The 15,429-nt window shown below is 33.1% G+C and overlaps 1 protein-coding gene across 6 annotated transcripts in view; it reads left to right on the top strand.

Moving 5' to 3' along the window:
- Positions 1 to 15,429, top strand: part of KANSL1L (KAT8 regulatory NSL complex subunit 1 like) — a 134,076-nt gene that overhangs the window by 106,654 nt on the left and 11,993 nt on the right. For 4 of the 6 annotated variants that reach the window (XM_049614992.1, XM_049614995.1, XM_049614993.1 and 1 more), the window contains exons 7-9: positions 4,014 to 4,160; positions 6,036 to 6,201; positions 8,851 to 8,958. In XM_049614992.1, coding sequence (XP_049470949.1) covers positions 4,014 to 4,160; positions 6,036 to 6,201; positions 8,851 to 8,958 — 421 coding nt within the window. The remainder of the gene's footprint in view (positions 1 to 4,013; positions 4,161 to 6,035; positions 6,202 to 8,850; positions 8,959 to 15,429) is intronic. The other 2 variants (XM_049614996.1, XM_049614997.1) reach the window with 1 other exon arrangement.

Below are 15,429 nucleotides of genomic sequence, written 5' to 3' on the forward strand. Positions count from 1 at the left end.
TATATAGAAATTACATAAAGGCATATTATGGCCAGCCTGCTAAAATGAAGACACAGAGAAAATATTAAAAGAAGTCAGGGTAAAAAAAGACATTATATTTAAATCAGGGCAACAGTAAGACTTAACTACTCATCAGAAATAATGGAAGCCAGGTGAATTGAAGGCATCCTTAAAATACTAAAAGAAAAAAATGAAAACCAACCTAGAATTCTATAATCACAAAAAATCCTTTGAAACTGGTGATATACAAAAGTTTCACGTAATAAAAACAGAATAAAAGCTGAGAGAATCTGTCAGCAAATTTACAGTATAATAATAGCAAAGGAAGAAGACACATGATCCTGTAAACACAATTCTGTAAGCACAGAATTGTAGGGAAGAGCTAAGAACAACAGAAAGGGTAAATATAATGGGTAATATAAATTTTAATAGTAATATATTGTAGTGTTTTGAATATATATAAAATTAAAATAACAGTAATACAGAAAGAGGAAAGTAAATGAAGTTAAACCGTTCTAATGTTTTCAGGGAAATGGTAAGAAAATAATTTGTCTTATTCTCTAAAAGCAAAAAAGTTAAGAATGCACATTATAATCTCTAGGGAAACCACTAAAAAGTAAAAGATTATATAAATTTAAGTTAATAGAGGGGGAAAATGTAATATTTGATTAATCCCAAAGAAATCAAGATAGGAGTCAATGAAATCTAAAACAAACATACATATACAATAAATTTCTACATACAGTGTAGAAAGTAAATTCAATTTCTGATTCTTTGAACAAAATTTGATAAGCCCCAGCAAGTTTACTCAAGAATAATCCAAAGTTGGTTTTACATTTAAAACTTTATTAATATCATTAATTCACCACATTATTAAAAAAGAAAACCCATGTGTAATTCTTTCAATGGGTTCAGAAAAAGTAAATGATTAAATTCAACATTACATATTTAAAAAATACTTTTGGCAACCTAGGAATATATTCTGATAAAGAATATACCCCCCTAGAAAAATCCCACAATTACTCTTAATCCATATCATTCTTAATTCTGAGAAATTAAAAGCATTTCTTTTATAATATGGAACAAAACAATATCTCCTCTGATCATTTCTAATCATCACTGAACTGATGAACCCATCTAGCATGTTTGGAACCCTCTAAATAATAATAAAAATATTGCAATTGAGTGAAAAAAACTAAACTGTCACTATTTGTAAATAATATGTTTGGATAATAGAAAAGTAAAAGAAACTACAAATATATTATTAGAATAAGAAAATTTAGCCAAATTGTGGGATATGTTCAAAGTATAAAAGTCAATTGTATTTTTAAATTCCTTTTACAATTGAGAAAATAAATATTAAAGTACCTAGAAGTACACCTAGCAAAATATGTAAAGGCTTTTTAGAGAAGAAAATTATAAAGTTTTATTAAAAGAAGAGGGGCGCCTGGGTGGCTCAGTTGGTTGAGCATCCAACTTCAGCTCAGGTCATGATCTCACGGTCCATGGGTTCAAGCCCCGCGTCTGGCTCTGTGCTGACAGTTCAGAGCCTGGAGCCTGCTTCGGATTCTGTGTCTCCCTCTCTCTCTGCCCCTCCCCCGTTCATGCTCTCTCTCTCTCTGTCTCAAAAATAAACATTAAAAAAAAATTTTTTTAAGAAATTAAAGAGAACCTAAGTAAATAAAGAGGTGTGTTATAGTCATGGATTGGATGACCTTTAATTATGATGTCAAAAAAAAAAAAAAATCTCCCAGTTGATTTACAGATTCACTGTAGAAGAGCTCTGCAGTTTTTTGCTGGAAGTTAAGCATTTTTTAAAATTTATGCAGAAGAGTGAAAGCCAATAGTAGCCAAGATACCCCTGAGGAACAAGTTGGAGAAACTTGCATTGTCATATGTCAAGACTTAAACATGTAGTAATTAAGACATTGGTTATTTAGCATAGACGCAAATGGTACAACATTAGAAATCCTGAAATAGTACCACACACATATAGAGTGTGGTGTATATAACAGGTAGCATTGTAGATCAATTGGGAAAGGATGTTCAATAAAAGGTGTTCGGATAAATTGATCCATATAAGAAAAAATTAAGGTTGGATTCACATCATGTGAATTAATTTCAAGTAAAGATCTAAGTACAAAGGCAAAAAACCTTACAACTAGGGGGAGCAAAGTGGAAGAATATCTTTGACTTCAGGGTAGGGAAAGATTTCCTCATAGAGATATAAAGTACAAACTCTATATAAAGGAAATATTTAAGTTAACATCTGTTGATCAAAAGACACTAGAAAGAAAGTGAAAAGAGAAGCTCAGACAGGGAGCAATAGATAGAACCTTCAAAGGATTTGTAACTTTCTAGAGTGTGTAAAGAAAACTTTAAAAATCAGTAAGAAAAAGACATTTTTAGAGAAAAAACATCAAAATATGTATTTCTCAAAAGAAGGAAAAGTGAATGACCAATTTTAGGAATGAAAAGGTGGTCAACTTAAATAGTAAACAGAGCAATGCAAGTTTAAACCATAAGAGAATATTTGTTTGCTCTGAAATTAGCAAAAATAAAAAGTCTGACAGTATGCATGTTAGCATGAATCTGATGCAGTGAGCACCAGCATCTGCTTTGTTGGAGTGTACATTTGGTTACAACTACTTTGTAATACAACATATCATCTAGTGAATGTATGCATTCATGTGTTTCTTTAACCCAGCAAGTCCATTTCTAACAGTGTACATACTCTTAGAGAAATTCTGACACCCATACGCCAGGAGACAAATAAGATATTCATACTAGCATTGTTCGTAGTAGTAAAAAACGAGAAACATTCTAGATATTTATAAACAGAAGAGAATGATGAATTGTATGCACATAATGTTGGGTAATACAGCAGGAAAGTACACTTAACTTTCTGTCTATATACATTTTAAAGCATGCAGATTTTATTTTTAATGGTTATTATGTACATCTTTTGTTATTTTTAATGTTTATTTTTGAGAGAGAGAGAGAGCGCGCCAGAGCGAGGATGAGTGGGTGAGGGGGAGGGGCAGAGAGAGCTGAGAGACAGAGCTGTCAGCACAGAGCCGACTCGAGGCTCGAACCCACCAGCCATGAGATCATGACCTGAATTGAAGTCAGATGCCTAACTGAGCCACCCCGGTGTCCCAAAGGATCCAGATTTTAAAAGTTATATAGAATTACATGCATTTATGTGAAAAAACTATAAAGGAAATAATAAAATCAAAATTCAGAATAGCAATTACTCCTGGAATAATAAGAGAAAAATGTGGTTAAAGAGGCACATTGTATTAAGATACAGGTTCAGCTGCATTTGTCAGAAACCCTACATAGTGACATAAACAAGATACAAGTGTATTTCTTTGTCTTAGATTGAAAATATCCTAGATATGACAACCACATTCGACATGGTGATCTAGGAGCTAGGCTTCTCTTTTGCTTAATCTTGTATTATCCTCATCTACATGGTTATGGTAGCTCAGCACCACAGCTGTGTTTCAAGTATAACATGGAGGAATGGAGGAAATGAGTGACCTTTAAGGTCACTTCCCAGAAGTTGCACACATGACTTCTCCTGGCTAGAATTTAAGTAATTTTTTAGATCCACAGAGGCTTGAGAAATGTGCCTAGCTGAAAATCAGTTCTACAACAGACAAAAAGAGAGCAGAGGTATTGGAGGAAAGTAGCAATATCTGCTGCAGGCTAATGAGGGAGTAGGAGGAGAAGGCATAATTGGTATTGTTCTGTTTCTTGAAATAGGATGGTAAGTATAGGTGACCTTCTAATATTTTACTTTATGCCTTCCCTATAAATTATATATTTTTATGTATATGAAATTTCTCATTATTAAAGCTAAGAAGTTTAGTGGATACTTTTTGGCTTTGTTTTGCTTGAATCTTCTGCAGCATATGGAACTATCGATCATACCCTCTAAACATTTGAATTTTTATTGGCAAGAATCTCCTGGTTTTTCTCTTATTTTTCCATCCATTTCTTTTCAGCCTCCCGGGCTTCACTTTCTCTGCAGGGAACAAAAAGGCCTTTTCCTAGATGCCCCTCACTTGTCTCCAAAATTATTTAGGATAGTTTCAAATTGGCTAATGGGTTTCCTGGAGTTGGAAAAATTTCAAGAAAAAACTAATTATATGGTAAATATTCAGATTTTATCACCTTTTGTTCATAATGCTCTATCCATATAAGGAAAAGGGAGGTTAGCACCCTTTTTTCTTTGTAATTTCAAAGATTTTTTTATATCTTTCTGAAGTACATCATAAAAGGACAAATAATTCTAGAGTGAGTCCAAAGTATCAGTGTATCCTGTAAAGATAAAGAACAGCATAAATATACACATATCATTAGAATAAATCTTGGAAACAACTCACATTATTATAATCATGTATAAACATATTATATCTTTTTATAAAAACCCATCGATTTACTTGACCTCCCAGAATGACTGCATTTCTTAACCTTCCTTGCAGCTAGGTATGACTCTGTGACCTAGGTCTTGGCTAATGGAATGTAAACAGAAGTCACTGCATGATAAATTTTAGCATATGTTAACAGGAACTATTTTTTCCCCAGTGAAATAGTCTCAGGCATACATGCATTTGAGAATTTGCATTCACTTAATTTTTATTAAAGCAAATAAAATAAAATGCAGTTGGTTAGCATTCAGGTTTCAACCATATGTCAGGGACTGTGTCAGGTTCTGGGAATACAGCATTGAACAAATTATAGTCCCAACCTTCCAAGGAGCTAATAATAGTCCAAAAAAAGTCTAGTTGAATGCTGTGGTAGAGATAGATGTGCCTAAGGTGCTATGGAAACATAGAAAATGCCAAGGTTAGCTAAGAAACTCAAACTCAAGAAAGTTGACAAACCTCATGTAAGTTATAAAATAAAAGTGTTTAAAAATAGCATCTAAAGATCTATTAGCATTTTAAATATCAATTACATTAAAAAACACAAGTCCAAATGTTATTATAGGGAATAATAGAGGTTAAGAGTGAAGGAAGGAGTACAGGTGAGCTCTACTGTAAAAATATTTTCTCTATTTTATAGATCTTTGCTTGTTTACTAATTTTATAACCAGAAAAAAGAATTTAAAATCCAGATTTTAAACAGAATATGTACTTCTTAATGTAGTAAGATAACTTTTTTTGGTTTAGCAACATGGTTTTCCTAAGATTCCTGGACTCAAATCTTTATTTTCAGAAATGCAAACTCGTGTAACATATTGTGTGTTTTATACATATTCTTTTAATGTTTTAAGTCAAATTTTACCTAATGTAAAAAGTACAATGCTCATAGTACTTCACAGTTATTCCAGTGTAGATATTTTCTTGCATTGGAATTTAAGACAGAGAATCCAGTTTCATTCATTGATTGTAACAGATTGCAATGAGGAAAACAGTATGCACACTTCTTAATCCTAACATAGCACCTGCTCACCATCACTTACAGTTGTCACTAATGTGGAATGTAGCCATTGTCTTGTATTTATGTTTTTAATTTTTTTTAGTATTTATTTTTGAGAGAGAGACAGAGTATGAGTGGGGGAAGGGCAGAGAGAGAGGGAGACACAGAATCCGAAGCAGGCTCCAGGCTCTGAGCTGTCAGCACAGAGCCTGACACGGGGCTTGAACCCACAAACTGTGAGATCATGACCTGAGCTGAAGTCTGATGCTTAATCTACTAAGCCACCCAGGCACCCCTGGCCATTGTCTTTTAACCCAAAGTTCTTCACACTTATTTTTCCTTATTGTGATTTTGTAAGGTAAAGGAAGACCTTGCTCTTCCTTTTGAAAAACTGAAAAGGGATTAGTGAAATCTCATCATGTTTATGACCTTTAATAAATGACAGAGTATGTCCCTTTGTCATTTTCAAGTTCTTTCTCCAAGGTGACTTAGTAAACTAGAACTTTCTTGTGTCATTTAGATACTGTACTTGATAACTATTATATCCTCTCTGAGTGATTCAGTTTTTAAGCAAAAATGAAGTCTTTTTTTTTCCCTTGCAGACTTTGCCTTCAAAAGAAACAACATTTTTAAATACGACGCAAATGCCTTGTTTGCAATCAGCTTCAACTTGGAGTAGCTGTGAACACAATTCAAAATCTCAGATATTAAGAGAGCATGTATCAGAATTGGACTCTTCTTTCCATTCTGTCCTATCATTGCCATCAGGTAAGTCCACTTATAAAAAATTTCTAAGTAACTGCATATTTCTGTGGTGAAATGTAATCCTATGGATATATGGAATCAAAATTGTATCAATTATTTTGTCACTAGATATTAGAATTAAAGTTTTCATAGAGGAATTAATCCTGAGTTAATGTTCTATCTTTGCAAGTTGATTCTTTAATTCCTTGGAAACTGTTTTGATTTACATTGATTACATAAGCTTTTGATCTTTTCAGGGTTAAATTTTTAGAATTTTATTGATAACTTGACTATGCTGTTGAAATGGTTGTCAGGAAGTCAGTGTTCTTTTTCTAATGTGTTATTCTGCATGGAATTTTCTCTGCCATATAATATTCCTCTGTTTATAATCAGCATGAGTTTCCCAAGAGAAGAAAATTGTCCATCTTTAGGTATAGCTAATTTTTGAACCTCAAGAAAATCTATAATCCGTAACTGAGTAAATGAGGCACATACAGGCCCACCTCCTTTTAAGTTTCTAGTTCTTGATTTTTGTTGGAACCATTCCAGTTGTTTCTGTATTGAACTGAAGTAAATATTTAGGGTAAGAAAGGAAGCATTCTTCACACTGGTTATTTCAGGTTCTTCTCTGTATGGGAAGACGTCTCAAATGGGCTTTTGTGTTTCCTTTTCAGTTTTCGGTTTTAATCATCCAGGGATGGCTCGTCTTCACAAAACACTATTTCTTGTACCTGTTCCTGCCCTGATTCCTGAATCTTAGTTTTTGTTTGTTTGTTTGTGTTTTGTTTTTACCAGTATTTGAGTGGTTTCTTAGCTACATAATACTTTGAAGTAAGTTTCTGGCAGGAGCTGTGTTATTCCATCTTTGAGGAAAACTTAATGATAGAAACAATAATAAATACAACAATAATCAGCCAACATTTGGGCTTAGCATACCCATAAGCACATTACATTGTTTTAATTCTTTCAACAACCCTACGAGAATACATAGTTTTCATCTTTATCTTACATACAAGAAAATTGAAGCTAAGAGATTTTAAATTACTATTCCAAGATTATACAGCTAGTAAATAATGGAGGCAGGATTTGATGTGAGTAGTCATACTTCAGAGCTACACTCCTAACCTTTACTCTTTACTGTCTGTTTTCTCATAGTACATTTGTTTCTCTGATGATATACCCCTGAGAGCTGATAGAGTTATCCTTCATTTTAATCCTCTTAGGTCCCCTCCAATAAGTTAAGATTAACTTCCTCACCTGCCAGTTAGTGTTATTCATTTCTTCTTGCATTCATTTAATAAAGATTAGGTACCTACTGCTTACTAGGTACTAAGTAGGTATTAGGAGTATAAATACAAATAAATCCCTCAAGGTACTTGCATTCTAGTTTAAGAAAACTGAAATGTAAACTGATTGATGTACTACAGTGTTATGATATATTTTTATAAAAGCCCAAAGTCACAGGGTGGGCACTAAGAAAGATATATGGATGGAACAAGGGCCTAACCCTAGTTTTCTCACAACTCATGACGAACAGTGGTAGAATAGGTGATATTTTCTTTATAAAAATGTGATATTTTTTAGAGAAATAAGCTTATTTTTTGGTAATTGGAAACCATTGGATTCCTAAAATGTATAAGTAGCATATTTAATTTGTATTCTTAGTTTCATTTTGTTAAGTAGTTTTTAGACGATCATAGTATATAGTGCTAGGATTGAAATCTTTCCTACCTCTGTTCTGTCCCTTGGGACAGATTCCATGTTGAAACTCATGAACATATTTTTTTTTTTCCCACCCTTGAGTATGGATCTGTTATTAACATACAGCGTTTAAGAAAGAGGTACTTCTTTGTTTAAAGTCCAGACTCATTCTAGGTCTGTTCTGATTTATATGTTTGTAATTAGTTTTCTTTTTTCAGTAGCAAAACTTTAAATACATCAATTGCTTTATGAAATATTTGTTTCTTAGGAAGAAGTTTACATGTCTCTATTAAATGCTTTATTTTAGCGTTCTTGATTGAAAAAAAAAATAAATGTGAAGCACATCTACTTTATTATTTAGCTCCTCTTTTGGTTGTGAGAATATAGAATATAAATATAGTGAATTGGACATCTTAAGTCTCTATTTGAAGGAAAGGAACTAGTCTGTATGTGAAAGTGCATTTTGTCATTCACAATACTAGTAAACTAAGGGAATGTGAACCTTGGTATTTTTATAAAATGTTGCATCTGAATTACAGTGGTTTTCCCTCAAGTAATTAAAATTATGTATCTTTTAGAAACCTCATTATTTCAAATGTCAAGTTTGTGGGGGTGGGTGGAATGAACTTAGTTGGCCGGGTTTTACTCTGTTTTATTCAAGACCTTTGGCTGCATTTGTTTCATCTATGAATACTACTTATTAATACAAATAATTTCTATCATCTTATTATTTTGGTTTATGAACTTGTTCATCATCAGAGTTTTTGTTTATTTACAGCATATAATCAGTAATTTCCAAATTTCTGTCTGTATGTTTGGAAAGAGTATTTTGCCACTTCTGATAGTTGTGACATTTTAAGCTTTTGCTTATTTTTCTAAGCTTATGTGCTACTTAGAGAAAGAAAGCAATCTTAATATTAGAGTCCGTAAAGAATGGTATTCACTCAAAGTACTTTTACTTTATTTTGCCAGATGTGCCTCTTCATTTTCACTTTGAAACATTGCTAAAAAAGACTGAAATAAAAGGAGATCTTGCTGAAAATAAATTAGTAGGAGACTGTGTCATATCTCCATCACCTGGTATGTCATTTACAAATCTTGTACTTTATATATGTTTTACATCTTTCCGATACTCACTGTTTTTGCTTTCTAAGGAAATAAAATTTAACAGAAGAACAAATCTAAATCCTTAATTTTTAATATTCACTTTTTACAAATTACCACACACACACAAATAGAAAATACACAGGAGTGATCTTAAGAAGAAATGTGATACTGAATGAAAATTATGAAATGTTATTAGTAAATATAAAAGGAAATCTAAATACACTTAGAGAAACAGCATTCCTAGACAAGATTAATAAGGATATCAGTTCTTCCTATTGGTTTATAACTTGAAGTTCTAATAGATTTGGTTACCTTAACAAAATAATTGGAAAGCCCACTGGGAAGAATAAATGGGAAAATACAAAGTAACTGCTGGAAGAAGTATTCAGAGAATCCATCTTAACCACATATGGAAACATGACAAAAATATGTAATAATTATTAGCATAGATTTTGCATACAATTAGGAAAGCAAATCCATGAAGCAGACTATATAGCTTATACTTTATAATGTAAGGGAAGAATTGTAAATTCATGAGAATGTGGAGAACTATTCAGTAAACAATATTTTTACTATTGTTAGTCTTTTGGGGGAAATTTTGTTTACATACTTATTTCATACCATGTATCAGAATAAATTCTAGTTGGTTTCAAGAACTTGAAATAAAACACTAAAATTACAAAATAAAACTTGAAGAATTAAAGTGAAATTGTTTTCAGTATTATGAATGGGGGCAGGGACATTGCCTATGCTTGGAAACAAGAAGAGAAACATCAACATATTTTGACCATCTACAAGGCTGAAATCTTTCTAACATCAGAAAATTCATACAAACTGAGATAAATTATTTCTAGATGAAATAATCATCTACCTCAAAAACTCAAGAATCAACTGAATGCCTGTTAAAATTGGGAGTCTGAAAAAGTATAGGAATTTAAAATATATTTATAGAAATCAGCAGCTTTTATAAATACCAATAATAACCATTTACAATATGTAAAGGAATTTTTGAGATATTAACAATGAAAATATAAACTATCTAGGATTAATTAAATTTGTAAGGGTCTACACGAAAGAAAACTTCCAAAGTTTTATTGAGGAATGCAAGATGATGTGCCTAAATAGAAATACCCTGTTCCTGTCAGAAGACAGTATTTCAACATGTAAAGTGAGTAACATTATTGTTTTTCTCCTTGACTAATTTTCTCAAAGTCACATTTGGGGAAGTGATAGGGCCAGGATTCAAATCCAAACAATCAGGCTCAAAGAATTCATGTTTTAAACAACTAAGTTTCCTTTGTAATCAGTGGATTAAACAATGATTTTGGGGGAACAATTGAGATCTCTACCACATACAGCACATTAAAATAAATTTAAGATGGGTGAACATTAAATACATTCCAGATGGATTAAAGAGTTAAATGTTAAAAATGATGTCTTAAAAGAATTATAAGAAAAACTAGATGTATTTAATGATGATAATAATGAAAATGATAATCATAAGTAACATATACTGAGTGCTTATGTGCAGACACCGTGCTAAACATTTACTATCTTCTGATTACGTTAAGACATTTAAACATTATAATCATCAATTCTGGCAAGACTGTGTAGTAAAAACAGGACCCTCAAATATTTTAGGTAGCATTAAGAATACAAACCTTTTGGAAAGTACTGGGAAATGAATGACAACGCCCTTAAACTACCTGTTTTTAAAAATAAACTCATTGAAGAAAAACACTGTTTACTTGTTCACTTGCTTACAATTAATGTTTACTAAACTGCTAACTCTGTTTTCTGACCCAATACATCCATTTCTAATAACCTAGTCTAATGCTAAATACAAATATATTCATTTATATTTACAAATATATTCATTTTAAACACTGTGTTAATGGGAAATTGGAAACAGAGCATAATTGAGATGTGATTAACCAACACAGTGGGACATACAGCTTTTAAAAATATCTTAAAAGTTCATGTAAGGATGGAAACATTAAAGAATGTTAAGTGATAGAAAAGGACAAAAAAGTTTTACTTCTGTGTATGGTCTGATTATAACCATATAAAAATGTTCATTCTTCTTTCAACCAAATGTAACATGTGGGCCTTTTGGGGATCCTGATTTGAACAAGTCACCTGTACGAGCACACACAATTTTTGAGATAATAAAAATTTGAAATTTGAACATGCAGGCTGTTGAGTATTAGTGAATTAATTTTGTTAGATGTAGTAATGCATGTGGTTACATCAACACACACTTTTTATCTGTTAGAAATTCAAGCTCACACATACGTCGAGGACAAGATAGAAGATAGGCAGTCCAGGATTTGCTTTAAAATAGGCCAGCAAAAAAAAGTTAGTGGGGAAAAAGATGAAACAAGATTGGTCACCAGTTTGTAATCATTGGTTATGAATATAGGCACAGGGGAGTTCATTCTTCTCTTCCTCATTTGTGTTTGTTGAAATTTTTCCACAGTAAAAAGTTAAAAAAAAAATAAGTGGAAAGCACTAAGGACAAGCAGCAGTTGCCTATGCTTAGGGGAGAAAAATCTAAAGAAATGCAGGAAAATATAGGTTATGTGCGGGTAATTTTTCATGATATAATTCTACTACTTGAAATTTTTCCTTAGACTGATCTTTAAAAAAGAAAATATGTATGCATGAAGATGATTATTTTAAGAATGACCATAATAGAAATATCATGATTAACAACAACCAGCTCTAATAGCTAGGGAATAGTTAAATGATATTATCTCTAATTAGAAGAGTGTTAGGCAACCATCTGAAAAAATAATTTGTGAATTATCAAATTTGAAAAATAAGTTAAACTACATTTGAAATGTGAATATGAAATGTATGCACATGTATAACTGAAAGGGAATATGCAAAACTGAAATTATATACTGTTAGATAAGTGAGATTAGGTGATTATATTTTTTTCTAATGTTGTTCTGTTTATCTATTTGACTTAAAAAGATAGGGCAGTGTAAATGTGTTAGTCACAGAATTAATGGTAACATACCAGTAATGCAATGCCATGCTAGTCAGGGGGAATTAAGAGCTAGGAATGGAAGACATTTGAGATGAGTGCTGCTGTATTATTAGGCAAATCATCTGAGTATGTAGTCTTCTGTATCTCGATCTCTCCTCCCTTATTTTCTTCCCCTACCACTCCAAACCCAAATAATTAAGGGTTAATTAGGTTTCATCGTATATAAGCATGTCTGGAATAGTCGCTTGTTATTTTTTCTTTTATTGTTAAGTGATTTCTGTAGAATTAAGTAAAACTAGAGTTCAACATTTATTGATCATAGACTCTGTGCCAGGCAGACTAAGTGCTAAAGAATCAAATTTGAATCACAGGGAATCAAAGAAATTATAATGTAATAGGGGGAAGCAGACACTCAAATAACTATTAAAATGATGTGAGCACAGATATGACAAAAACATTCTAAAAAGGAGAGGGAGTGTAGAACTCTGCCTGGAGGAAGGCAGAGTGATGGGGGAAGGGCAAGAGGAACTCCAGAAAGATGGTGATGCCAGCCTTTAAATACTTTAAATACTCAATTGTATTTAAATTGTGTAGCTTTAAATACTCAATTGGAATTTAAAGGAAGAAGAGCAAAGTGTTCCAAATCATTGTTTCTCAAACTTTTATGTGCAAATTACTTGGGCGATATTGTTAGAATGCAGATTCTGGTTCAGTTAATCCTGGAATGAAGTCTGATTCTGGATTTCTAACAAGGTCCCAGGTGATTCAAATGCTTGGACCTATATTGGTTTTAAAATGGAAACAAACGTGATTTGTCACGGAACCATAAGACAGGGTGATGTGTTTAAGTATATTCAGAATGCCTGGTATTCTTATAGGGTAAACCGTGTGAAGGTAAGTAGATGGATGTTTGCGAGCTTTGCCACAGAGCTTGTATTTATCCTCTGTCCTCCAGAATTGGCAATTAAGAAAGCACAACTGACTTCAAGTAACAAGTAGGGAAAAGACAAATTGTAGTGGGTCGAAGACTGAATGATTAGTAGCTAATCATGAGGAAATACCAGGCAAAGCCAATTAAGGGCCTGTATTCATCAAAACATGCAGTCATGGAAGACAACAGTGGAACAGTTTCAGATGTAAGAAAACTTTAGAGATATGACAAATGCAGAGTGAACAGAGTTTTCTATAAATAACATTATAGGAATAATTGGTGAAATTCTATGAAGTCCATAGTTAGCTAATAGTATTAATTTCATTTTGATGGTTGTGTGGCCATGTAAGAGAATGCCCTTGTTTTTGAAAAATACATATTGACATAGAGGTACATCATGTCAACAACTTAATTTCATTGGAGTTCAGAAGGATAAAGCAAATATGGTAACATTTGCAGAATCTGAGTAAAGGGTATATGGGACTTCTTTTTACTATTGCAAGTCTGAAATTGTCAAAATGAAGTTTATTTTTTTAGTGGACAGATGAGAGGAACAGTAGCGCTGAAACTCACACAAGCCAAAAACCTAGGGCTCAGGTTTCTTCACCTACATGTCCTCATATCTAAGCCCATTGTCCTTTTGATCTTAATCATTTCAAATATGCTCCTCTGTCTTCATTTCTACCACTTTCAGAGTCCAGTGTAATGATCCCTTATCTATACTGCTGAAATAGCCTAATCAGTTCTTCCTTCTCTCCAATCCCTGTAGCTTGTGATCTTTTCAAGATGCAAAGCTACTTATATCACACCTGCTCCCCACCACTATAACTTAAAATTATTTGAAAGGAAGTATTATTGAGGGACCCCTAAAGCTCTACCCACACAGGATGGCTCCTACCTGTTCATGGTTCTTTTTCACTATTCTCCTTACTCTATACTACCTAGCCACGGTTCTGTTGCCAAATTTATCTGGCTTCCTGTTGGGCCTCTCTATACATACCATTCTCTTCCCCTTGACATCAGTTATTTCTATTCATATTTGAAATCTACCACTTTACCTGGGGTACTTTTCCTAGAGCTCTCTTACATACTCCCATTAACTTCTCTAAATAGCACTTCTCTTTTCTGTTACACATTGGTTGCAATTATTTGAGATAATGCCTGTAAAGCCCATTAGGGGCAGGGATCATGACTGTGCTCACCAGTGTCCCTAGGGTACTTGGTATTGTAATTAAGTCTTTATAGTTAATGAATAAATGAAAGGGAAGGCAGGAGACAGGAGAGATACGGGGTCAAAGTGTGTTTTAGGATAGAATCTAGGAGAGGATTTTGGAGAGCAAGCACTGAAAGGCTGAGAGGGTTATAAATAGACGAAGAGAATGTATAGTTTTTCAATTGTCATATTTCCTACTGTTTCAAGAGTCCATTGCAACCTCACAAGACAATAAGGAAAAGTAAGTGTAAAAAAATGATTAAAATTAAGTATCACCTTAGGGAAGGTTAAAGTTTCTTAAAAAAGTTTGACTTGCTTTTAGAAAAAAAGGAAGGTGATGAATTGCTTTTAGAAAAGAAGAGTGAATTGACTGGAATTGGTTTGAAAATACTCCAGAAATGTTTCCATTAAAACAAGAGATGGCATTATTGGAATACCTGCCCATGCCAGGCACATACAATTTTAAAACCTCACAATTCTAGTTACCCTTTCTAGAAATGAGTTTAGAATTATGCCTGCCATCTTGTTTTGTTTTCTTTGTGACATCTTTCTCTGAAGTCTTTGGGTGGTAAGAAATCTTGGGGCCATCTTAGAATTCCGCCATTTTCCCTGAGCTCTTTAAGGTCACTTTCTGTTTTCAGGCAGGTAGTCTTGCCTGGCCAATTTGATCATTTCTTTGCAGTAATCTTATCCCTTTTCTGGTAAGTTTTAGGATATCTCCATTGTGATGTGCTGTAAGATTAGCATTTTTTCCCCCTCCACTTGTCTTGACAGCCAATTGAGTTCTTGAAATCTTAGGGTTAATATCATTGTGGAAAAACTTTGGCCTATTTCTTCAACATTGGCTACCATTCATTCTGTTACCCTGTTTTGGTTTGTCCCCTCCCCCCCCCAATATTTTCTATCACTCTATTCCTTTGAGTTGTATAGTTCTCAACCTAGATTTTGATGTTTAGCCCATGTCCACTGTATCATTCAGTCCAGTTAGTGATGGTTGTTTTTAAATTTGAACATATTTTCCACTTCTGAGGGCTCTCTAGTGGGGCCTTTTGCCTGTTTCTTCTGGCAATGTTGTTTCAGTCTTGTTAACTGTATTCTGTGCATCCATTCACTATTACTTGAGATGGTTCATTTCTACATCTTTGACTTTTACGGTGTTGGTATTCAGATTTTTGGAGTCTTGTGTTCTCACCTTTACAGTTCATATTCACTATTTAAAAAAAAATTTTTTTTTTAACGTTTATTTATTTTTGGGACAGAGAGAGACAGAGCATGAACTGGGAAGGGGCAGAGAGAGAGGGAGAC

Source organism: Panthera uncia (assembly GCF_023721935.1).
Source record: "Panthera uncia isolate 11264 chromosome C1 unlocalized genomic scaffold, Puncia_PCG_1.0 HiC_scaffold_3, whole genome shotgun sequence".
In the NCBI taxonomy this organism is placed as follows: Eukaryota; Metazoa; Chordata; class Mammalia; order Carnivora; family Felidae; genus Panthera; species Panthera uncia.